This window comes from Amblyomma mixtum, chromosome 2 (genome assembly GCF_055824585.1).
Source record: "Amblyomma mixtum isolate Tamu chromosome 2, ASM5582458v1, whole genome shotgun sequence".
In the NCBI taxonomy this organism is placed as follows: domain Eukaryota; kingdom Metazoa; phylum Arthropoda; class Arachnida; order Ixodida; family Ixodidae; genus Amblyomma; species Amblyomma mixtum.
Window position 1 is genome coordinate 311,611,097 of NC_143013.1, and position 25,083 is coordinate 311,636,179.

Below are 25,083 nucleotides of genomic sequence, written 5' to 3' on the forward strand. Positions count from 1 at the left end.
CGCCCAGACAACGGCAACGAGGTCAGCGAGTTGGCCACCCCCCGAATAAGTTCTCAGCCTGATGTATTTCTCCACAGTGCGCAAAGATGGCAGCATGGTGCAAGAGATCTGGTTTATGATTTATGGCGGTTTAACGTCCCAAAGCGACTCAGGCTATGAGGGACGCCGTAGTGAAGGGCTGACATCGCACAGTACACGGGCCTCTAGAAATTCGCCTCCATCGAAATTCGACCGCCGCGGTCAGGATCGACCCCGCGTCTTTCGGGTCAGCAGCCGAGCGCCATAAACAATGAGCCACAGCGGCAGGATGAACGCATGACCGCGAGTGTCAGGTTCCAGACACAATTTCGATGCGCAGGTGCGGCGGCCGGTGTCATAAGTATCATGAGCGCAGATACAGCTCAAGTCGCACATGTCGACAGGTCTGCAAAGTTGTCGTGACTCAGCGCTCGAACGACACGGTTTAACGCAGATGTCAGTAAGCCAGTGCTGCGGAAAAACCCCGCCGCATCACGTGTCGATACGGAACGTCGCCGAGCGTCCCCACCGACGACTCGGGCCCGGTTATTGTCGGCTATTATCGTCATGAAAGGGTGGCGCAGTAACTGCCAAGCCTCTCTCATACCTACGCGTTGAATGACCGCACAAGGTCGTACAACTTAATTACCTCGGATTCAACGACTACTGGCTTCCTCCGTTAATTACTGCGCGTTATTTACTAGCCGGTTATCTTTGCAGCGTAGATTGCTGCACAGCCAACCTTTATTGCGCGATGAGCGTACGCGACTGCCACGTGTCAGCGAACACTTAAAAAGTCCTTTGCATGCTCTCGCTCAGAGGAATGAAGACTGCAACATCAGCAACTGTACCCTCCGCGCACCAGGGTGCCGGCCTCGCCGCGGACGCGGGGCTCCTGTTCAACCGAAAACGCACCCCTCTCCAACTTGACATGTTTATGAGGGTTGCGAAGCGCGGCTGTCACCCCCTCCTCTCTGGATTCGGCCACCAGGGACGCTTCCTTGCTAGAACCCGCGGCTTAAGGCCGATTCACACGACGGACCGTTCGCCCGCGGCCCGCGCACTACGTGCTCATGCGTCAGCACTTAGAGGGGCGCGCTGCCGGCCGTGATAGGCCGCGGCCGGCAGCGCGCCTCTCAAAGTGCTGACGTATGCACACGTACTGCGCGGGCCGCGGACGAACGGTCCGTCGTGTGAATCGGCCTTTAGTGACGTGAACACGGCGTTAGAAAACGCGGCCGTCAGCAGACAATGGCGAGTTTTCTTCCGGCAGCGGAAGAGAGCAGCTGCACGGGGTCTCTGCCTAGCCTCTGCCTCCCAAGGGCCCGGTGCCCCTCTTCTTTGGGGTCAAGTTCTCTAAATAAAGACCCATTTCCTAGCCTTCACCGGGTCCGCGTCCAGTACCTCGCAACATCAAGTTGGTAAAAATTAATCCGAAGCCCTACACCATACGACGCGCCTCGTAGCCCAGAGTGCAGTATTGGCACGCAGGAATCAATCCATCAATCATGACAACAGTGAGTTCGGTTAGGGTTAGAAAACAGCCGTACAGCATCCAGGTTGGCTAACGCGGGGCGGTGTAATGTATAATGACGCCACCACTACGATTCCATTCTAGCTTTTTTATTTATTTATTTTTAGTTTTTAGTGAATGGCTCAAGAAATAGCCACGCCCCTTCCCTTTCACTGGCTAAGCGGAGTGCAGGCGGAGGCGTTGCTTGGTTCGAGCCAATCACAAAGATGAGAAACAGATCAATCGAATGCATGCACATTATACCGACTCCGCCAGCCCGCAGGGTCGGTCCGAGTCAAGTCACGTGATATCCGCGACGGGGCCAGTCGCGACAGCAAAGGGCGCCGAATGCGCAAGCGGCGCATACGGCCCGCAGCAGCTCTGGGAACCCGGAAGCGAGGAGGCGCACGCGTTGAGGGTAGGGACATGCGTAGCGTAATCAGCCGTCCTGGGCGCTATCTGCGACCGACTCGACCTTTGATAAGTGGGCTCGAGTTTACTCAGCTGCGCCGTGCGCAGCTCTGGAGGGCACAGGCTGCCCACCGGCTGGCTATGAGCGGCTTCTGCGAGAGCACTTGCCATGCCTAGCCACTACTAGCGCGGATCGGCTGCGACATCAGCGGAAAACAAACGAAATTTGTAAATTGTACGGTTTAGCGACCCGAAGCGACACATGGGCTGTGAAGGACACCGGCTAATTTAGCGCACGGGCGGCCTTTTCAGTTCGCCTCCATCGAAATACGGCCCCCGAGGCCGGCATCCAACCCGCGACCTTGGGATAAGCAGCCGGACACCCTCTGCGTCAAAATTACCACTTTCCTCAATCCTTGCAGAGAAGTCGATGAGGCGGCGTGGGCAGAGATGTGAACGAAAACTTGGAGAAACTTAATTAGCTGTGAAATGCGATAGTATATGAACCTCGCTGTGAGCTGTCATGCACCCAAACAACATACAAGTGGAGAGGAGTGTTTTCCTCTCTCCACTTTGCTACCTGCCAACAGGTGGACCGGTCGCAGCTAGCTCTTCCGTGTACTACCTGCGGCAAGTGGTACACCCGTGTCACCCGCCAGGTGGCAGGTGTGGAGGGACATGGGGCTCTTATAGCATAAAAACAAACGCTGACGTTTATTTCTGACATGTGGCCAGCAATTTGCCATCCGAATCAATTCCGTCAAATCTATCTGCTGCAGAACGGACCAGCCCATCAAGGTCGTCCAAGCGTGTTCACGACTTCGTCGCATAGCGATACAGCTGTGCCGCACCCCAATACTCGCCCCATGACTGCTCCGGCACCCAGGCCGACTGGACCACGCCACCACCATAGGTGGCGCACTGCCGGGAGCTGGTCTTGGTCCATCCGCACATGCTCAGGCCCTGAGCCCATCAGGCAACACTGATCCTGAGCAGGAGGCGAAGGGGCGCGGACAGCTTTCGCCATTTCTGAGATTTTATCTCAACACCTGCCGTCAGCAAACCTCGGGAAGCAGCCCTTAGATGCATTCTGAATTAACCTTACAAGGCGCTTTGCGTACAGTTGTGAACACAGCGAACGCGCAGCTTTTTCCAAGAGCGTGCTACATCTGGAAGTGATTTCTTTATTTCCATCGTGGGAGGGAACAGCGCGAAACAAAACGACAGACAAAGCAAGAGGACACAAAGACGAGCGCTGAAGTTGAAACACTGAAAATAGAAATACATTGAAGAAGGATGGATAACTGGGCGAGTTTGTACTGATACATCGTGGGAGGGAACAGCGCGAAACAAAACGACAGACAAAGCAAGAGGACACAAAGACGAGCGCTGCTTTGTCCTCTTGCTTTGTCTGTCGTTTTGTTTCGCGCTGTTCCCTCCCACGATGTATCAGTACAAACTCGCCCAGTTACCCATCCTTCTTTATTTCCATACCTCGGCACCATGAGAGGTGGCTCAATTCCACTCACATCCACTCACTCACGCTCATGTTCACTCACAACCACTCATCCACACTCATGTCCACTCACATTCACAACCATGCACTCGCACTCACAACCATGCACTCGCACTCACAACCATGCACTCGCACTCACAGACGTCAGTGCGAGTGAGGCGATATGAGTGCACTCATGGGTGAGTGCGCCGACCTATGCTTACTCCAAGCGAACTTAGCATCTTTGGTATCGCAAATGGAGGGCGTTTTTATGCCACCTTGCGAACATGGTAATATTATTCCCCAAAACAGTGGGCGTAGCGGTGGCACGTCTTTAGCCGTTTTCATGCACGAAGGTTTTGCCAACGGACCTGCCGTGATGGCTGCTGATCCCAAGGGCCGCGGGATCGAATTAGGCCGCATTTCGTTCAGGGCGAAATGCAAAAACGCCGTCAGCCCCCGTTATGCAAACCCAGGTGGCCAAAATTAATCCGGAGCCCTCCACTATACAGCGTCCCCCATAAATCCACAAGTCACTTCGGAACGTTAAGCGCAACGCAACATCACATGATACACATAACAAACAATATTTTGATAGCATCAATAACACCGTTCCCTTTTTTTTTTCGAAAACCTAGCGTCATGTGCACCTTCAGAACAGAGATGCCACGATCGCTCGGGTGTTTGACAAATCCTGACATTTCGACGTTACGATATCCATCATCTGTTACACACTGCAGACGGCTAGGCGTCTTGCGTTGAAAAGTTAACGAACTGGCTTTCCCAGTGGACTGGATACCTATACTATTTGGACGGAATATTTGTTTTGAATCGAATAACGCTTGAAAGGATTTTATTATAACGTACACTGCTAAAGAAAGCCAGACATCGCACCGCCGACTGTGCGGTCGTAAATCACAGCGACGAGGGTCGGAAGCTAACGCTAGATGTAAAAAACCAGCGGTGCGCTGACAGTACACGAAGACAAATACCAGGCCACCAGTCGACAGGGATATAAAGGGCTGCTCGCGCCATCCGCCACATTACGCCTTGGAAACAGAGAAGCAGAACAACACGCATACGGGTTCCGCATCGCCACCGCGCTGTCACGATCCATCATCACGGGCGGATGGGCAGGCGTCGCGCTGCTACTCGCAGCCGTGCGAGGTGCCGTCTGTGAATGCGGACACGTGAAGACGCGAAATGAATTGCTCGCATCGACGGGGATTCACTCCGAAGTCAGCAGAAAGGCCTGGCTGCTCCGTATACCAGTCGTTTACACCGTTCAGTCAGAAAAAATGTCCTACGTAGTGTACCGGCCACCAAGGGAAGCGCCTGCTGAGACCGCGTGTCCCTAAATCCCAAGCTTCTGGGGACTGACAGTAACAAGAGTGCTTAACTTCTAAACCGTCAGCCGCACTATCAAGGCTAAATAGAACGAATAAACTACAGCTTTAAAATCATTTCTGTCATCCTCCGCTGTGGCTTTAAAACGAGGAAAGTTTCCGTGAAAGCTGTATAGCTTTCCTTTGTGGCCGTATGGCTGCGCTCGGGTGGACGTCAATGAGTAATTACTCCCTTATTACAAACGAGGAATAGATGCAAAAACGACCGCGCGCTTTGCGATGTCACTGCGAGTTAAAGGGGTGGAGACACCAAATTTTGAAGCTATAAAAAGCCTGCTATGGGATTCCTATGTATGCAAGGGCACTCAGAGCCAGGTGTTGGACGCAACAAACGTTTAAAATATATTTTAATTCGGTCCCAAAGATTACCTAAATGCTCACTCTCACGATCTAGACCCATCGCTAGCGCCATCAACGCTGACGTCACAAGGGGGTAAACAAATTAAAGTTTTAGTGACGTCATACCAAAATACAGTGACGTATGATGAGCGGGGCACAGCCGCGTGAGCGCAGTCGACGCACCAGCGAGCCGCATTTGCTGCTAACCGCCACTCGCTCGGTTTGCGGCGCGCCGTTGCGAACAGCGTCGCAGCGTCCGATTGCAGCTCGTTTCCTGCGTCCGGCCTGCTAGATGTCAACGGCGAGCCGCTCGCGACAAACGCAACGACGGGAAGCGGCAGCCAATGCGAGCCCGGAGAGCGGCAGCGTCATGATGAAATAGGGCGCACTCCTTGGAGCCGGGCGGCCTGCGCCAGTCTTCGTGCCGACCACCGGCATCCGAAGAAAGCGACAGTATTGTTTGTTCACGTTCATAGCAAACCCTGGGATATATGAATATCAAAAATGCATCGTTTCTGACGATCGTTGGCAAATACCGAGTTCCTGATAGAAGTGATGACTGCGATGCAAGCAAATTTCATCCCATAGCCGGTTTTGTGCTGCTGCTACCTGGTGCGGTTCGCCTGCCGTCTGCTAGCTCTGTTGCTGAAGACGTCGTGGAAATCGAACATATCTTTTATTGTGGGATGAGTTCACAGTAAAGGGGTGCCGAGCGGAGCACGTTAGCGCTGGCCAGTCCCGAAGCGCCCTCAGCTGCGGAGTCGATGTGAAATCAGCTTAGGCCTAGCGACGACTAGGGCAGTCTGGGACCAGCGCGCAGGTCGTCGCCCGGCGTTGCCGCAGGCAGTGCCGTTGCCGAAAGATCCACTTTTAGCACAGTCATGCTGTCGTATCTCGAATCTAGGAAGCATCCTTACTGGTAGCATGGTTGTTTTGTGCGGACGTGAAGTACGCCGTGCCTGCCGGCCGGTCGGCCAGCCTGGATACCGTCTGCCGACGTCATAAAAGCGAGCTAAGGAGTGTTCTTGACGTAAATAATAAACCATGGTACAAGAAATGTGAAAAAAGTGTCATTTTTGAGGATCGCTGACCAATACTGAGCTGCTGGCAGAGGTAACAACGGTGATATGAGCAATTTTCTTGCCAGAACCGCCTCGCAGCTGCCGACGTTGGGGTCCGGCTCGCCTGGCGCCCGCTAGCTCCGCTGCCGAAGGCGTCGAGGAGATTGACCATACTATTATTTTATTGTGAGATGATGCTGTTGACCCTAGAGCTATTTGTGAAAAGTATTCCTTTTATTATAGCGCAGGTGACTTCCGAAGCGCTGGCCGCTTGCGAAACAGGCTATAGGCCTAGCGCGACCACGGCAGCCAGGCAGCAGCAGAGCTCGTCGCCCGGAGCGCCCGCGAGCGGTGCCGTTTGCCGAAAGCTCCCTATATTAGCAGGCATGCTTTGTCGCTGCTCGAGTATAGCTGGCAGTTCTGATAACAAGGCGATTTTGTCTTTTCTTGTGATATTTGTACACCATCCCAAACAGCGCTCAGGTACTGCTGCACGGCGGCGAAGTGTGACACCGGTTGTGGGCGCAGCTTGGGTAGAGCGGCGCAGCGATGCTTACTGGCATATTGCAAAGTGCTTCGCATCCTCACGCGAACCCGCGAAGGCGATATTAGCGTGCGATAAAAAAAAAAAGTCGATGTCCTCACTCATTGGATTCAGATCCGTCAGAATCCGAGCTGCTGGTACTAGCCATGCCATTGTTTTTTTCATGCGCTGGTCAGCACGTGTGTGAGAAAGCAGACGATGCAGCAGTATGTGCGTCACAACTTTTGTGGGCCCACGTGACCAAGCGAAGTAGTTGATCTTCCCCCTCTGTGACGTCACTGTCCAACTCGGCATTCCGAAACCGAAACCGAAAATCGTTCACCTAAAAATGCGATAATAAATTATTCACTGTGAATATATGAATCTCTGAGTGTGTATCATGCTTCCTGGAGCCATAAGAAACGTTTGAAACTAAGAACGCGCGAACCACAAATTTGGTGTCTCCACCCCTTTAAGGAACCCCACGATGTGGAGAGCCTTCTACTCCATTGTCACTCACAGCCTAGAGTCACGTGAAAATCCATGAATCACTATCCACTGCGCGGCGGTCGAGACAGCATGATAAAAATCGCCCATGAGTTCAGCCCTACACGGTATACAATGCGCCTGGATAACGCATCGCTTCGGCTTTAGTCACTTCGCCAGCGCAATTTTCCGCGAACAAAGTTTGAAGAAAACCTCAAGCGCACATCGCAAGTGTGTCATTCCATTACGCTCGTCATTCTCTCGTGGAATTAAATAATAAGCTGTGTGGAAAACGACCAAACTCGCGTCGATCCAGTCGCGTGTGCGCTGGATCGACATCGTCGCGGTCACCGCATTTTTCACTCTGCCTATTCAATTCCCCGACGATTAATCACAAGCCCTCGTTAAGGCTTCAGTTGACGTTATTCACTCGTCATCAGCGTATCCGAGCGCAAGGCGTTCCTGACACGCAGCAAAAAGACAAACTAGCACTGCGCAGAGCGGCGTACACGACTGCGCGTTAAAATGGGCAGTCGCCTATAGGTTAAAGAAAAAGGAACAAAAGCATTTCAAAGCTTGAGAGAGTAATTAATGCCCCTGGAAGTTGGTAATCATGTAGAACCTCAAAGCGCGTTGAGAAACGGAACCTCGAGCGAAGAATTCATGAGGATTAGCGCTCCCGGAATGTATATATTCTCGACCAGCTGGCAAACTACGAGCCGTGTGCATTCATTAATCTTTCTCTGGCCTGGCTGACATTTAGGAGCACAGCTGGGGGCCAACTTCGTCGTGATCTTGAATAAACGGGAGCTGGAAATAGCTCGTGAGCAAATGGCGAAGTGCAAATGAAATAAACACCGAAGCTTTTCAACACTCTCTCGCCCGATGCGCACGGATGGCATAATACATTTGCAAATGTGATTCCATGGCAATCCACTAATTGAGCCCTGAAAAGGCGAAAGACCACGCAATCGACAAATGTAAAAAAAAAAGGGGGGGGGGGGGGTTATGGGTCAGTGGTTACCTGCCCCATTTGAACCATTTATTCCTCGGACTTACTGGGGAAAAAAAATTAAAATTGGTTTCTGAGGGAAGGAAATGGCGCAGTGTTTTACATCTCGGTGGACATCTGAACCGCGCCGTAAGGGCTTGTCGGTGGCTTCACCGTTAGAACTGCGAGAACACCGCGGTATTCCAGACTTTCCCCTTCATTTATGGCATTCCCGCAACGTCTCCCCTGTCCGGCGCGCAGCGACCTCACTGCCTCAAGTCGGCTTCGCCCATCACGCCGCGGCCGTCGGCGTCAAAGGGACTAATTAACCAACGCGCCTGGCACAGCGACGTCACGTTGGCCAAGGTAACTCCAGCGCCCGAATCTACGACAGATCGCGCGTCGAACGTTCTGCGCATGCGCATCTCCGCGTGCAGCCGATACGCCACGTCGGAGCGGCTGGACTGTAGGAGGGCCGAGTTGGCGCCCGCGGCGTCACCAGCTTGTCGTGACCGACCACCACCGGCGCTCGCCCGCGCGCCGAAGACGTCGGAACTAAACGGGCCTTAAGTTACACGTTTGAAAGCGCACTGACAACCGAGGAGGCCCGGTGAAAAGATATGTACAGACGGGGACAAAAGTCTGTCTTAGGAGCACGTGGAGCAAATAATAGGCGGCGGACCTGCCACACCTGCGGAGTTCAATGTCATAATCCTGTTCTTTAACCTCCACAAGTGTGGTGGTCAGCCAGCGGCTAATAAGAGAGCTATCGGCTTCGTTGACGGAACACACGGTACAGAGACTTTTGTTCCCGACTATACGCCGTCAATATCCAGCGCGTGAGGGTGGTCGGGGGCAACGTTTTTAGATCCCTTTCAGTTTGAAAGCTGCGGTGCACGGATTGTCGCCTTTCCGTTTCCTGCAGCGCGGTGGCGCTCGCCACGCTGTTTGCCCGACCAGCGTGGCCCTTCGCGTCTACGCCATCGTCGCCGCCGCCTGATTTGGAGCAGCCAGCAGATATCAGCATCGAAGATATCAGCTCTCCTGCGCCATTTGTTGGCTGTGAAGCTTATCTTACAGTATACAAAAGCTTCAAGCAAGGGTGCTTAAAGCATCCCACCAAAAAGATGCTAGAGCTTACGAACATTGTAAACAAAGGAATCTCGATTTCTTTGAAAGAAGGTCCCGTTTTTGTGGACGTTTTTTGGGAGGTGCTAGACGAGCTGGAATCGCAAAACCATGCTCGGCTTGGATGTGCAAAGCATATGGCCACTTTTACATGCCAAGTGCTGCATTTTGTCACAGTGACACGCATGCACTTCTATGTGAGAGACGTGAACATTCGGCTGGAGAACAGAGAAAAGGTTGTCATTGCAAATAAAAAAACTCGCCTTCTGTAGCCATTCCCTCCGCGCTTCCGACTTAGTGTCTGCATTTAATGCTTGTCTCTCGGCCGCCGCGGTGGCTCAGCGGCTATGGTGCTCGGCTGCTGACCCAAAAGACGCGGGTTCGATCCCGGCCGCGGCGGCTAGAATTTCTTTGGAGGAGAAATTCTAGAGGCCCGTGTACTGTGCGATGTCAGTGCACGTTAAAGAACCCCAGGTGGTCGAAATTTCCGGAGCCCTCCACTACGGCGTCTCTCATAGCCTTAGTCGCTTTGGGACGTTGAACCCCATAAACCAACCAACTAATGCTTGTCTCTGTTCAATGAAATTAACATTCTAAAAATGAAAGTGCAGTACGCTGCTCCTGTCTGTGCGATCATTCCAAACAAAAAGCTCTTCTATAGTTATTCCCTCCCTGCATCCAGTTAAGTGTGTCTGCATTTATGCTTGTGTTCACTGAAATTGGCATTCTAAAGAACGTGCAAAATGCTGCTCTATGTGTGGTGCTTCGTTGATAACATAGCGCGGAATTTTGTGACTGATCTAGAAGCGGAACATCGCTAGTTTTAACCTTTCATTAATGTTTCGTGCATTCTCCCGAAGAAATATTGATAGCTTTAGTCCAAGATACGCATATCATCAGCACTAAACGTCGCAAACGCGATGCGATAAAGCGCAATGCAAACGAATGGTTTTTTGGGAACTGGCATCAGCCTGCTCTTTATCTCACCCTTACTAGCCAGGCGAAACAGTTCTTTAACCATGAGACTGAATTTTCAACGTGACAGCTCCAAAAGTACAGGAAATTTGAGTTCGACGTGTTCGCTCCCAAGGTTATCGCGGATGAGAACAGGCTGTCACAGCAACTGCCAAGCGCGAGCGCTCCGGAGGCTCCGGGCCGACAGCGACAGCAGCGCCGCGTGGTGAGTGGAAGCGGACGGGGGCCGCTTTCTTGGGCGCGGCCCTGGGGAGCTTGCAAACTGAAAGGGATCTAAAAACGTTGGTCGGGGGAGGAGGGGGGGGGGGGGGGAAGCAGTGGCTGCATGACAGAGGCAAGGGGGGTTTCGAATGGTTTGGCGATTTGATTCCCATTGCTTTAGTGCGAAAGCACTAGTTCACGGGGTCTAGCCGGCTCATCGAGTTTGTGTGAAGCTTGACCTTGAAGGTGACCTTGGACGAACTATACCACAGCACGAGAGCCCTATGCCATCGCCGCAGCCGATCACGCTTCGTGTTAAACGCTCTCGCGCTGCGCACTGCACTTTGTCGTCTTTGTCAACTAATACTACTGTCGAGCTAATATCGTCGCCAGACGCGCCAACGACCCAGGAATGCAGAACTATGAGACAACCGGGCTAAACCATTGGCGACGTTCTGACACTGCAGAACGTAGTGCCAGTACGAAAGAGGCATGTGATTATATGGGATAGGTTCGTAGAGGGCGGCTGTTTTCGTGCACATCTCAACGAGGTACAGGTCCCTCCAACATGAAAAGGAACAAAGTTTGAGCATTCAGTTAATGATTACTCCTTAATTTTGCGTGACGATTCCTGTGTTTCTTTTTTTAAACTAATTTTTCCCTTTGCGTATAATACCCAGAAGACATTTTCAATTTCAGTACAGAAGTGACAAAAATATTTTGTCTTATGTGCAAAACGGTTGGTCCTTTTCAAAATGAAGCCTGTACGTCCCAGCCGCTCTTAGATATTCTGAAAAGATTGTAAGCAGAGAAAACGAGGCTGGTTGCACACACATATAGAAACAGCAGCTGCATACAGGAAACACAACGGCCATTCAAAACCCCTGCCGCGCCGATACAACGAACGTTTCAATGGCGAGTTCCTATGTGGGGCTGCCCAACCAATACACCCAGGCGCAATGAACGCAAAGAAGCGGGCTCGAGAAGCGGTGTTGCCGGGGTCATTTGGTACGTAAATTTAAAGCACAGTCCCTCAACGCCAAGCCAAGCTCGCATGGACAAAAATGAAAATGAAATGCGAGAAAACGAATCTAGCCGCAGCTGTCGGCTGCGTTCCGAAAGACAAGCGAAGACTTTTCCACCCGAAAAACGCACACACAAGAGGCATTCGCATTCCTTGATCCGACCGCTCGAGAACGTGGAAAAAAGAAGAAAAGCGTTCACACAGCACGTGCTCTCCCCGACAGCTATATGAACAGGTCCGAAGAGAAAATACAAGTGGTCACACTATGTGTTATCGGACCCGGCCGTGCTAGATCACCGTCCGCGCACAAACGCTCCTAAGCTGCGCGCATGGCACAATAAAACTCTTACATAACGGGAATGAGTGCAGAGCCTGCGGAGAGGATGCCAAGAGGGAAGGGGAAGAACGATTCGGGCGCAATAATTTCGCAAACTGCCGACACCCCCGAGAGAACGCGCAACGGTGCTCGGGAGCGAAAACAATTTCGACACTGCAGCGAGCGCGCTGCAGCAGCAACAGCGGACGAAGAGCAGAGTGAGGGAACGTAATTGTATCCGAAGATCTCTGTCGCCCCCAAGGGGCGTTAGGCAAGGGCCGTTGTTCGGAATAACCGATTGTTCCCGACGCCCCCCGGAGGAAGAGGTCGGAGGGACGGGCAATGGATCACCGACTGGCCCCAGCAGAAAAAAATAAAAAATAAAACACACACACAACATGGGGAAGGCGGGCAACGCGGTGCAGTCTGCGCAAGGAATTCAATTCTCGCCTACGCGCGCTTTGTTTCGGGCCGGTCCCTTTAGCGAACGACCGTTGGCGCCGCGTAGCGATGCGCTTGGGGCTCCGATGTTGAAATAGCGAGGGCGAAGAACGCGCCAAGTGGATGTCATCCGTTTTACGATGACTCGCTTCGTCCGATTTTCGCTGCTTCTGCGTAGAAGCAATAATAGCAGCCGGCGACCGAAAAAAAATAAAGGGGGGGGGGGGGGGGGGGTCGACAATGCGACCACCTTTCTCCTTCCGGAGTGTCTAGCGTTCCGTCCAGACGGAACATTTGCTGCTGCTGCAGTTCCGTCCAGACGGAATATTTACGGCAGCTAGAGTTCCGTCCATACAATAGATAGTTTTAGTTTCACGTAAGTAGAAGCTTCACGTAAGTAGAGCGCTTACGGATCACCAGCGCGCATGCTCAGAACTTGAAGTGTCTGCGTGGGTCGCACGGACGTACGTGAGATTCGTATCTTTGCGTTGCGGTCTTCACGTTGCTTGCGTACATGGCGTTGGCAAGATGGCGGCGCCCTGCCCGCCCGCTTCACAACGATAACAGCTTCCTCGCTAATCCCTCGACGAGGTATCGTGCTGTAAACTGCTATATTTGCCTTCAGTTGGTCCATTCTTGCTCTCGCATGAGGTTTTAGGTGAGAACTAGCTTTTGTTTTCCAGATAGAAATCCGTTACAGCAGCTCCTAAGCCAGACGGAGAAGCGTTTGAGGTCGTCATAGCAACGAGTGTGCCGACGGTCTCGCGTGACCACGCGAAGCTCAAAACCACGCGGGATATCGTGAGACCCTCGACACAGTCAGCGGGAAAAGCAAAACGGTACACGTTTTGGCTTCATACGCACACGTCGTCAACATGAGTGGGACACCAGCGCGCCTTCGCTTCTCGAAAAGCGATGATTTAGATATGCTGCAGGACATGAAGGAATGCAACCCCTTTGAAGATAACATGCAACATACAGTTCGGTGGAATGAAATTGCTCGTTTGTCAGAAGAAAGGGGGAAAGTATTTACCGCCCACACTGTGGCTTGGCCTGGCCCCGCTCTAAGCAGCTCGGCTAAACAATAGTTTTCTTTATCTGTACTAGATGGCGCTGCCCAACATGCTAGCGCATTTTTTAGGTTCTATGGCCGATCTACACAGTTTGCGTCCCGTACGTGTAGCTTAAACTGGAACTCTAGCGCAAATTGTGGTTCCGTCTGGATGGAACTCTAGCCACAGCCTTCTCCTTTCCAGTTTTCCCATTTCGTCTCAAGCGATACTGGGTTCTACATCGTCGGCTATAGTCCTTCCACGCGGGGCATTAATGACCGCTGTCTTCTTCTGGCCGCTTACTTCAACCGGTTTCGGAGGCAAGCTGAACAGTGAACAGTGCAAGCAAAACTCTACAGCCTATCTCGTCTGCTTTCGCAAACAGCGGAAGCCGTATACATGGTTTATGGGGATTTACCGTCCCACAGCGACTCAAGCTATGGGGGTCGCCGTAGTGAGGGGCCCCGGAAATTTCAACCACTTGAGTTTTTTTTTTTTTCTTTTTTTTTAACGTGCGCTGACATCGCACAGTATACGGGCCTCTAGATTTCGACTCCATCGAAATTCGACCGCCGCGGCCGAGATCGATCCCGCGTCTTTCGGCTCAGCAGCCGAGCGCCACATCCACTGAGCCTGCAGCGGGGCTGGAAGCTGTAGACAGTATAGGGCGCACACAGTGTCACGCAACTGCACTGCGTACCACTTCCACTTCTCATGGCCTCGGCGAAAAAGTAGGACGAAAATATGACAAGACATAAAAGGAAATGCTTAGATATCGCAAAGAGCAATAGCTGCAGCCCTGTCAGCGCCCAACTCGCTTCTAGGCGCCCGCAAGCAGCCAGCGCGAAAAGACGCGCTAGCTTTGGTGCCGTCGCTTGCTAGCTATGAAAGACTCATCCAGCTTGTCGCGAAAATAGATGTTTTTAGCGTAGCGGAAACGTACACTAGCGCAGACGTACACCGGACTACCGACTTTCGCGCACGCGCAGTAACAGGGGCGGGGCAAGGTGGGGGCACTGCACGTGCGCGAAAGTCGGTAGTCCGGCGAACGCCTGCGCGTTTCCGCTACGCTAAAACATTCTAACGGCACACTAAATGAGGACACATACGAGAGAACGACACGCACAACCGCTGACTAGCAACTGAGTGCATCAGAGCACTCGGGCCCCGAAGTCACGCTTCAAGCATCTCCACGCACGAGGTTTTTATATCCGACGTACAAGACGAGGCTAGGAGAAAAAGCTTCCAAAGCGTGTGTGAGAGTGACATTAGCATTTTTTTTTTCAATGACCGCACAAAGAAAAAGAAATTGGCGCAAAAACGCAGAACAATTGTGCGGATAAACGAGACCCCCTGTTTATTCGTTGCCCCAGTAGCCCGTGTCTTCCCCGACTGCCTGCTTTCTTCGCGAGCACCGACAGCAGATGCATTTCCGGAGCATCGCAAACGAAGTCAAGGTATTAAAAAAAAAGGGGGGGGGGGGGGGGGGGTACTTGCTCGCCCCCTTGCGTGCACGGGGTAGCGCATGTGCGTGCTAGCGCGGGCCAAAAAAAATCTCGCCACTTCTTTTGTTCTCTGTTCGAAACGAGCCTAACATTGAGGACACCGACGCGGGGACAATACAGACAACCTGGAAGGGTGGCAGTGGGGACACTAGTGGAGAGAGAAATATACAGCACCCGCGTCACGCACCGCTGAGAGAGAGAGAGAGACGCGGAGAGCACGGAAAGCGTCGGCGACGAAATTTTCATTGTCCGCTGAAACGACGGGAAAAACCCGCATCAGGTCGGACGGCGGGTGCAGGGTTTTTGTTCTCGTTTCACATTTCGCTTCCAGAAATTCGCTCTCTGCTTTCGTGCATTATTTCACTTTTATTCTTTTCCACCGATCTTTCCCGCTGGAGCTGTTCGGAGAAAGACGACAAGGCCAGCGCCGCCGACTGGTCACACGGCAACGCAGTCCGCATTTTAAGCGGCCAACTTTCGGAGAAAAAGAGCGTAAAAAAAAGGGACGGGAGAGAGGGAGGTGTAGAGGGTGAGGAGGAGACGAGATATGCGACGCGGAAAAGCAGCTCTCCGCCGCCCGTGCGGTATGCGAAAACAGGGCGAGCTCTGGAAAGTTTTCGCTCGGAGTCTTTGGAAAGGTCGCTCGGCAGAATCCACACCGCAGCCGAACACGCGACGACGCGGGCAATAAGCGGCGAAAAAATAGAGGGGGGGGGGGGGGGGGGAGAGGGGGCAAAAAAAAGTTTTTTTCGCAAGGAAGGGGCAAACAAGCGTGTATCCGCAGAAATCAGGGCCTTTGTGACAACACACCACTTCTGAGGAATGTGGGATTCTATGCAATGCGCGCGTGTCAAATGCTTACCGGCAAAAAAAGAAAAAGAAAGAAAAGAAAAAAAAAACGCGGTTTCCAGCAAGGTATAAAGGACATCGAAGCAGAAGAGCAAACAAGGGAAGGGGTATGAGGGGCTCGTTATAAATATGACAGAAGCCAACAGCCACAGAAACCAAGGGGCACAGGGGATTTTTTTTTAATAACTTATTTATTTTGTGGTGCTGATCAATTTATAATATTACTGAATATGTTATCGCTTAAAGGTAATTGATTAGAAAAGCAGAAGAAAAAACAACCACATGCCGCCGGTGGGATCCGAACCCACGACCTCCGAATTACGCGTCCGGTGCTCTACCTCTGAGCTACGGTGACGGCTGTCAGATCTGCTTTCGGGGGTATTTATGTTTACAAGTAACCTAACCTTGAGAGTGTTCACCAGCGCCACCCACGTTCATAAGCGGCGGACGTAGAACGTCCTGAGTTACCGCAGGTGTGACGTAGAACGTCATCGAACGGAGAGGGTGAAAGCTGCGTGAGAACCCTCTTATGCTTCCTATGGCGTCAAGGCTGCCAGAACCGAGGCCCTCGCTAAGCAATTAAGCAAACAAGGGAAGGGGTATGAGGGGCTCGTTATAAATATGACAGAAGCCAACAGCCACAGAAACCAAGAAGCACAGGGGATTTTTTTTTAAATAACTTATTTATTTTGTGGTGCTGATCAATTTATAATATTACTGAATATGTTATCGCTTAAAGGTAATTGATTAGAAAAGCAGAAGGTACAGTATAAGAAAAACTCGGTTCCCTGTGTTTGGTTCTATGGGGTTCGTCGTAGTGGAGGGCTCCGGAAATTTCGACCACCTGGGGCTCTTTAACATGCACTAACATTGCACGGTATACGAGCCTCTAGCATCTCCTCTCGTCGAAATGCAACCGCCGTGGCCGGGATCGAACCCGCGTCTTTTGGGTCAGCAGCCGAGCATCATAACCACCGAGGCAACCAATGAGGCAACCATTGAGGCACCGCGATGGATTGTTCCCAGACTTTGAACAGAACAGATCTAAAGGGAAACACTTTTGTTCTAAGTGAATAGAACAGGTTCACCCTTGCATACATGGGAGCCACCTGGGAGCGCGCCCAGCTTTCAATGCATGGTAGACGGACGCACTAAGAAGATCCGCGAAGCAAAGTCGACTAGAGAAAGCAGCATAGCAACGCGATGTTCAAATGCGTGCCCTACACACGCAGATTACACAGAACTAGCGGATGGGAAGTGGCATGGAAGCATGCCGGCGCAGAGTAACTGGAGGCTCCCTCCCTGTCAGTTCCCTATTCTCTCGCTAGAGTACTATCAGCAAAACTAAAGAAAGACAGGCCAGCAGCGACGGTTATGTTTAGGACATAACCAGACAACAGTCTTCAAGCGCGCCTTGAAACAGGAAAGTATTTTCTCAATTGGGGAGTGATTACTCATTAACATCTACTGGAGCACAGCTTTACGGCTACAAAAGAAAGCTACACAGCTTTCTCATATGTTCTCGTAGTTGGAGCTTCTAGCCCACCTGGTTAGCTGAGTTGCTAGAACGACTGTTCCTGACGGACAGTGATCCCGGGATCCATTCTTGGACCAGGATGAATTTTCATAGAACTAAGAAGTTTCTGTGAAAGTTGTACAGTTTTAATTTGCGGCCAAAATACTCCCTAATTATACTGGACATACTATTCACTCTTTTTCGCCACTATGATGCGTTACTCTGGTCGAACTTGGTTAATGCCATAAAGAACAATGTATCAAGGCAGCGCGATCAGCCGCAATTACCACCAAACGACATGCTGCTGCGCGCAGTAAAAACTGGTGCCATCGGGTTATTCAACTCACGCTGCAATCGTAAAAGTCTAAAAAAAAAGATTTCCCATCACACTTTCTATGTCACAGAAAACAGACCAGGAGGGCAAGCGTTACTTTGACCACTTTCACAAGATGCAGCCGCACATTAGCTATTTCTAGCGAAAGCATGTCCGGTCACAGCACAACGTCACAGGCAGTGTAGACTTATAACCCATGCCGCAAGTGCACATGAAATGACAGCGAGCGCTTAACACGGTTTGTTTGTAAATGCCATTCTTATCGGTGATGGTGCAACAAGCCCACACCTAATGTGATACAAGTACATTACGATGACGAGGCCTGAAAGCCACTAAAAAAAATTTCAATTGACTTAAACAGTATACATAAGCACAAAATCTCACCATTATTGCCCGGATTTAATATTAAAGTTTGCCTTGCAGAAAATGCAGCTGTTCTTGGTAGACAATTCAAGAAATGAGACATAATCTTGCGTATAAACATGCAAGCCAAGCATATAAGTCGGATGTGGCCGTAAAAATGGTGCCATTGGCAACAAATATGTGGTAGAAATGTTTCATCTGACTACAAGAGATTTGCTACTTGGTAGGAGGTTGTTCCCAACGAAGTTGCACGCTTTTCTGCATGAGGAATGGAGACAAGAATAGGCATTCCTTGGGTGAATGACCTGTGACGAATTTGGTAGGCTGGGAATTCCAGTAAGGTTAATGCCATTAATTATGTGCATGTGGAACCGCGCAAAGATTAAAACTTAAGACGTCAGATTACTCCTTGTGGCACAGGTATTGGCAGCAAACAACGGCACACCTGTCAGAAAGGTTTCCCCCTCCATTGTAATGCACTTGCAGTATAGTGTTTGACCGTACATACTGTCCAGGACAACTACAACAATTAATATCAGAATATGCAATACACATCCATGCTTTTTGCTGTACTACAGTGAAAGCTAGTCTGTCATGAGCAAGTGGTGCAGGCCGGAGTTGATTAACGCTCAGCCTTGTTTAGGGTATCTTTAGAGGTTATAAAATGTGAAGGAGAGGCTAGAAGCACTCAGGAACCGACCACATACGCCTTGAACCCTTTCCCACGTGACATCCACTTTGCAGCAAGTAGCAGTGGGATGAAGTACAATGGGTACCGGCAAAGTGCCCGCGGACTGAGATAAGTAACTTTAAGGCCGATTCACACGACGGACCGTTCGCCCGCGGCCCGCGCACTACGTGTGCATACGTCAGCACTTTGAGAGGCGCGCTGGATGCATGGATGGATGGCGGCCGACAGCGCGCCTCTCAAAGTGCTGACGTATGCACACGTAGTGCGCGGGCCGCGGGCGAACGGTCCGTCGTGTGAATCGGCCTTCAGCAGACGCCACTACCGCTTACGTCCGAGGAGGACACGCGAAGGAGGACACGCGCACCGAGGAGGACACGCGAAGGGGAACCGCGTCACGGGCGCAGGCAACCAGCGCTCATCGGCGAGGCACGAGCGGTGGCGCCGTGGCGTCTGGCCAGTGGCGGGCTCGTTTCGATTCTGGTCATGCCACGCCGCGGTCCACTTTTCATCGTCCCCGTACTTCCTTGACGCGCCACGTGGCGGAGGCTCGCATGCAGACCACGCAGGCGGCAACCAAGGCGCGTCTCGGTGGCCGCCGCGACTCGTTATACGGGTCTGGCGGCGCACGTTAAAACGAGGTCGCCTTCTTCAGCGGGAGTACCGACAGCGGGCACGTTTTCGGCGCCAATACTGCAGGCAGCTTTCCTTCTTTCTGTCTTACTTCACCATCCAAGGTCACGCGCGACTCAATGCTAGCCAGCAGTGCCTACATGGCGAGCGGCTAAGCGGTACGATCATCACTTGTTACCAAGCCGGACTGCCCCGCTCGCGCAGGGCACACAGCGGGACGGTTAGGTTAAGGTCTGCACAGAGCTGTAATCAGAAGACGAAAGTGGCAGGGCAAAACAGAATCATTAAGGAATACAGGGGGCCTGCGAGCCGGCACGACCGAGTTATTATGTTGCTGGGAAGAGACATGCGTGTGACCGATTGGGGGTCGGACAGGCTGATCCGTCGCCGCTAATGATAGAAAGTTTTAACGTAGAGTGATTCGCTCCCGCGGAGAGCTGCCCACGCACGCGCAGATGGCTCCGAGGGAGCGCACACTTGCCACCCATACTTCCATTACGTTTGACACTGCGCAGGCGCAGCTTGGGTCCAGCGTAAGCGGATTAGGGCAGCGAAACGCCGAATCGCGCGATTTTAAAACTGAAACCACTGCTTCTAAAGCTTCACTAGTAAAGCGTGTCCTGTAGTCAATGTTTTGCTCTGAAACAAGCGAGCGAGCCAGCGAACGAACTCTTCCAACACCTGAGACAGACTGCCGCGATCTTCGCACATTTTTTTTTTCTATCGCGAGGACCGCAAGGGCGGAATCACAGCCACCAGCAAAGCAATCCAGGGTCACGTATACTCCGAGACGAAGAACGGTCGATGCTGCAGGCTTCAGGCACCGCAGCACCCCAGCGGCGATTCCGCTGGTCGCAGTGACGTCACAATCACATACACGTGAGGGAGGAGAGGGGCGAAAGGTGGGGGCTGTGTCGGAGGGGTGCATCACCACAACCGGTGGCGCCATCTATCCATGGCTGGGCGCTTAATCCGGGCGTGTCACCACACACGTGCGCCGGCACTGCTGCTGCTCGGGGGCAAGGCGGTGTGCAAAACGCAAAACTCAAGAAGAACAACCATGGGACTGTGTAAACCAAGGAGGGTAATCCTGGGAGACGGTCCGCCGCAGTTTCCCGCCGAACTGGGGAAAGTGAGGAAGAGACAGTGGGGGAATTGGGGAGCAGGTGTGTGAGGGAATACGGTGGAGGTGACGTGAAGATGCGGGCGGGCGGTTGTCACAACTCGGCGGCGATAATAATCCATCCGTCCGGCACACTGTCTCGGCGCCTCTTGATTCACTCGCCGTCGCAGCGACCACTGCCGCAAGCACACTCCAGGGTTGCACACGGCTGCCGTCGCGTATCCGGGAGGCAGCAAGCCGGGGGCGTATCCGCAGCATCGGCACCAACACCGACCAGGCTGGCTTTCGGCGCTCCAGTGCGCACAGACCACACACACGCACACAACACCTCCTCTTTCGAAGAACGTCGCAGGCACATTTATTTGCTTCCTAATATTTTAAGTACGGGGCGTATGCTTTTTCGAAAAGGTAATGCACTTCGCCGGCTAGCTCGCTCGCTCGTTCGGCCAAACTCTACTCCCGTTACAGCTACGGCACCAAGAAAGGTAAACGGTAAGCAAACCAAAACACAACAGAAATGAGTTCTGACACCAGTTTGTAAGCAAGCAGCACGACAATGCGCATTCTGCATCACCACCTCGGTGCTATTACCGCAACATGTGACCGCAACGCAGGCGTTTTAGTCCAAAGCGACTTCGACTGAAAGCCTCAAATGAGATGTGCGCAAAAAGGCGGCCTGAGCTACGCACCTTCTGCAAACGCAAACTCTTCCTTACCTCCCTTCCTTTTTTTTTTGCTTCGTTTTCAACCCTTAAAGTAAAAAAATTACCAAGTGGCCGCTGCATTTTCACTCCACACTGTTCAGCTGGCTGTGCGTCGCAAAACAGAAAAAAAAGGGAGAGGGTGGAGCGCACACAGGACGTCGGCAGCACACCGTCACAAGACCTTTTGTTGCGAAATAATGACGTCCGACAGCAGTAAAACAGTGCACAACACCTGAGAGCAAAGCACCCAAACGCCTTGGCCAGTAGCAGCGGCGTGACATTCGACCTTCGTCACATGTTACCCAGAGCAGCGCCCCGTAAAACGGCGAAGTACCAGGAACAAAAAAGCTTAAGTTTGAGAACCGGAAGAAATAATAGGAATTTACATGCGCGCTTTAAGGAAGCGCACATGATCGTAAGTTCGCAACTAACGATAAGGCTCGACACCTGAGCTAGTTGGTAATGCATCACGAAAAAGTTTGGCGCACACACGACGAACCACAAGGTAGACAAGCGCTTGTGTTGTCTTGTCTACCTTGTCGTTCGTCCCTAAACTTTTTCGTAACGATAAGGCGGATTCACTTAGTAAGCCCTCAAGAGTCTGCAGTCACAGCGCAACAAGAAGCGACTAATCTGCGCAATCATGGCAACACGCGTCACTCGCCGTGGGGCCGAACTGTCCACGACATGAAGTAACAGGTGCCGGTGATGAGAATCGCCCGGCCCTAATAACCAACGGCGAGGGTAAGGTTTGGTTGGTTGGTTTATGGGGTTTAACGTCCCAAAGCGACTAAGGCTATGAGAGACGCCGTAGTGGAGGGCTCCGGAAATTTCGACCACCTGGGGTTCTTTAACGTGCACTGACATCGCACAGTACACGGGCCTCTAGAATTTCTCCTCCAAATAAATTCTAGCCGCCGCGGCCGGGATCGAACCCGCGTCTTTTGGGTCAGCAGCCGAGCACCATAACCGCTGAGCCACCGCGGCGGCAACGGCGAGGGTAAATCTCGCGACTAGCAGCAGCAGCAAGACAAGTGTCCTCGCCGAGCGATGCATACGTCTAGGTGACGGATGTCGACACGCCGCAGGAAAATCGCTCACTACGCCAAGGGCTCGGCTAGCGCCACTGCCTTCGCTCAAGGCTGCTGGCTGGAGCCAATTGAGACGCGAATCCTTCCATCGACCACCTTTTCCTTCTCCAGCAACGCGACCAGCTTAGCACATTCGGAGGGAAACAAGGCTAAGCACGTTCGATGCTGGCGGGCAGGCTGCAAGAATTCGCCGACGCCGCAACAGGACGAGACTGGCTGTCTCTCCGCTATGCCGCCTGTTCGCGAACTTCCTTTACGCGCTCAAATGCGTGCCGGAGAGTTGTGACACTGGACACAATGCATAGCAGCTAGCAAGCTGTCATCACGAGCTCATTTCCGTTGAGCCTGTAATTTCTCTTCTAATCCGCTTGTTTGGAGATCCCCGTGATCGGCTGATGAACCATGGAAACGTGGGTTTTTGCGCATCTAAAAGTGGGCAAGAAGTGAGCCCAGACTATCGACTACTGCCTAACCTTATTACAACGCCAAATCGGCTTTTTGTTCAAAACTATCGCTAAAGGAAGTCGCGGCCGTCTGGCAATGTTATCAATTTGGGACCTGCCTCACGGCGGCAGTGAATAAAGAGCGGACGGCACCATTTACAACATATGAGAGGGCTGCGTAAAACTGGGTCGAACGCAAGACAAATCCTTCGTGACAAGGTTAGTGTTCGAACACGTGGTGGAACAAAGGCTGTAAACTACAAAAGAGCGCAGAAGCAGTGCGCTAAAAAAAAAAAGGGTACACATTTTCACAGCATGACGCATTTCAATTCATGTCTTCCTTTTCTGGAGGACACGGCACCCCAGGTCAAAACAAACAAACAAAAACGATACAACACCAACTAGCCTAATAGCATGTCCTACCCGACGGCAGACAGAGCCAAGGCAAGTCGGGAGAGGCACCAACCTGGGGTTCCTGGCGGGTCCCTGCGGGGCGTAGGGGGCGCCAGGGGGCGCAACGGCCGCCGATGGGGGGCAGCCCGGCGCGACGAGCGATGCGCCCCCACCGCCGGCGCCACCAGCGGGCGTAAGCGCCGACGGCGGGGGGGCCCTGGGCGGCGGCGCAGAGGAGGCCGCGGGGACGCCGTCCTCGGTGTGCAGTGCGAACAGGGGCCCCGCGGCCGGCTCGTAATACTCGGTCTTGAGAAGCCTCTCGTCCAGCTTGTTCTCGGCCACGTGTGCCTTGGCCGCCGACCGGAGGTCGATGAACGACACCGTCGCGCACACGCCGTCCGCATCGCGACGGATCTTCACGCTCTGCACCTTGCCATACCTGCAGAAGGAGTAGAGACAGGCCCGTTAGTGTGGCGACACGGCGGCACATTCGACCGCAGTCTTTCCATGTTGATAATGCATCTTCCTTTTTCGACGTAAGTCGTGCAAACTCAACGGTTGGCTGGTCCAACGGGGTCTCCGAGACGCATAAGCGCTTGGTCATCCGACGGGGTTAACCTGCTACGTTATGAAGGTTCCGCCCTTCCCACTCAGCTAATAAAGTTTACTGTCTGTCTGTCTGTCAACAGTTGGCAGGATGCAAGGCGCGCTGTACCATTGCAGGAAGTCTATAAGTTGCTGTCTGTTAAACGCCCTGATGCGCACGTCCCGCAAACAAACCGCAGCGTAAGGCAATCAGGTGCAGACCTCTACAGTTACATAAATCGCGCCATAGGGTTTCTTTACCGCCCGAGCACATACGGACCGCACCTAAGGCAGCAATCAGTGCAGATCTTAGGCAGCGTGAGTCAACCACCAGCAGCAAACAAAAGCAACACCCTCCGCCAGCCAGTTTCGTGCAGGCACACACGAATCACAACCCTGGAACTGGCTGGCTTCAGCAAGGCAGCACTACCGGTGCGGACTCACTTTTTATGAAGTGCAAGAACGGATCGGTGACAGCAGCACCGCGTCCCGGCGGTTCCACAGAATAGGATAAATCCAACTCGTCCAGGAGCAACACGGGGCTCCCATGTATCAGATCAGCAATTCGATCACCTGCACTACCGCGGATTCAGCTTAGACTTCGTGCAGCCCCAGAAATGCACTGCAGCGGTAATGGTTAAACTTGCTGCAGCGGCAGTACGGTGTTCACCCGCACTTTTTCCCTACCTTCACGGCGCGACTGGGATGTCCGCCCAGGGTGAGGCAATGTGCAGTTTTCGAAAAGTACTTTAACAAGGTGAAAAGTTGGGCTGATTGGTGCATGATCTTGTGGCGGGAGCAGCGCAGCATGCGACAAAGAAGGGAGAGAGGCGGGACATGGACGCTGACTAACAACCAGATTTTTAATGCACGTTCGTCGAATATATACATCTCGCTCGTACAAGAAGGAAAGGACAGAAGCATGAAAAACACATAAGATGTACACGTGCCGCCCCTCCCCCTCCCTCTTGAAAGATGCACAAGGCAACTGGCTGTCTCTTCTTCCAGCACCGTGCACCTGGCGCTTTCTCGGACTTTTTTCAGGCCGAACCGCGACCTTTACGTATGCTTTAGCGCACACTCGCGAGGAAAGCGAAATAATGGACGGCGTAATAAGCAGCCGAAGTATTTTTTTTTTTCTCCTACTGTTTTGCCTTCTCCCCCTACTTTCCTAGACGCAACCCAGAGGCACAAGCACACAGCAGCCTCGGCCGACAACGAACGGACCGGAACGTCACGGCCCGTTCCAAACACGTCCTAACACGCGCATTACGCGCACGGCGCGACTCGAAGACAGTTTTAGCGGAGGAAAAGGAGGAAGGGCCGGCACGAAAGAGAGGGAAAAGGAGAGGAAACAAAGATACGTGGAGACAGGCGTGCAGAGGGAGAGAGAGCGCCAGACACCGCCACCACCCTGACGACGAAGACCACACAAGGCAGGATCCTGCCGATAAGGCCGACGCAGCAGCAGCAGGG

At 52.5% G+C, this 25,083-nt stretch overlaps 1 protein-coding gene across 4 annotated transcripts in view; it reads right to left on the reverse strand.

The window, feature by feature from the left end:
* Positions 1–25,083, reverse strand: part of LOC149364976 (uncharacterized) — a 184,839-nt gene that overhangs the window by 43,750 nt on the left and 116,006 nt on the right. For 3 of the 4 annotated variants that reach the window (XM_089574973.1, XM_089574971.1, XM_089574972.1), the window contains exon 2: positions 23,096–23,461. The exons of the other annotated variant lie outside the window; for it this stretch is intronic. In XM_089574973.1, the coding sequence (XP_089431099.1) occupies positions 23,096–23,461 (366 nt within the window). The remainder of the gene's footprint in view (positions 1–23,095; positions 23,462–25,083) is intronic. 4 annotated transcript variants of the gene reach the window in all.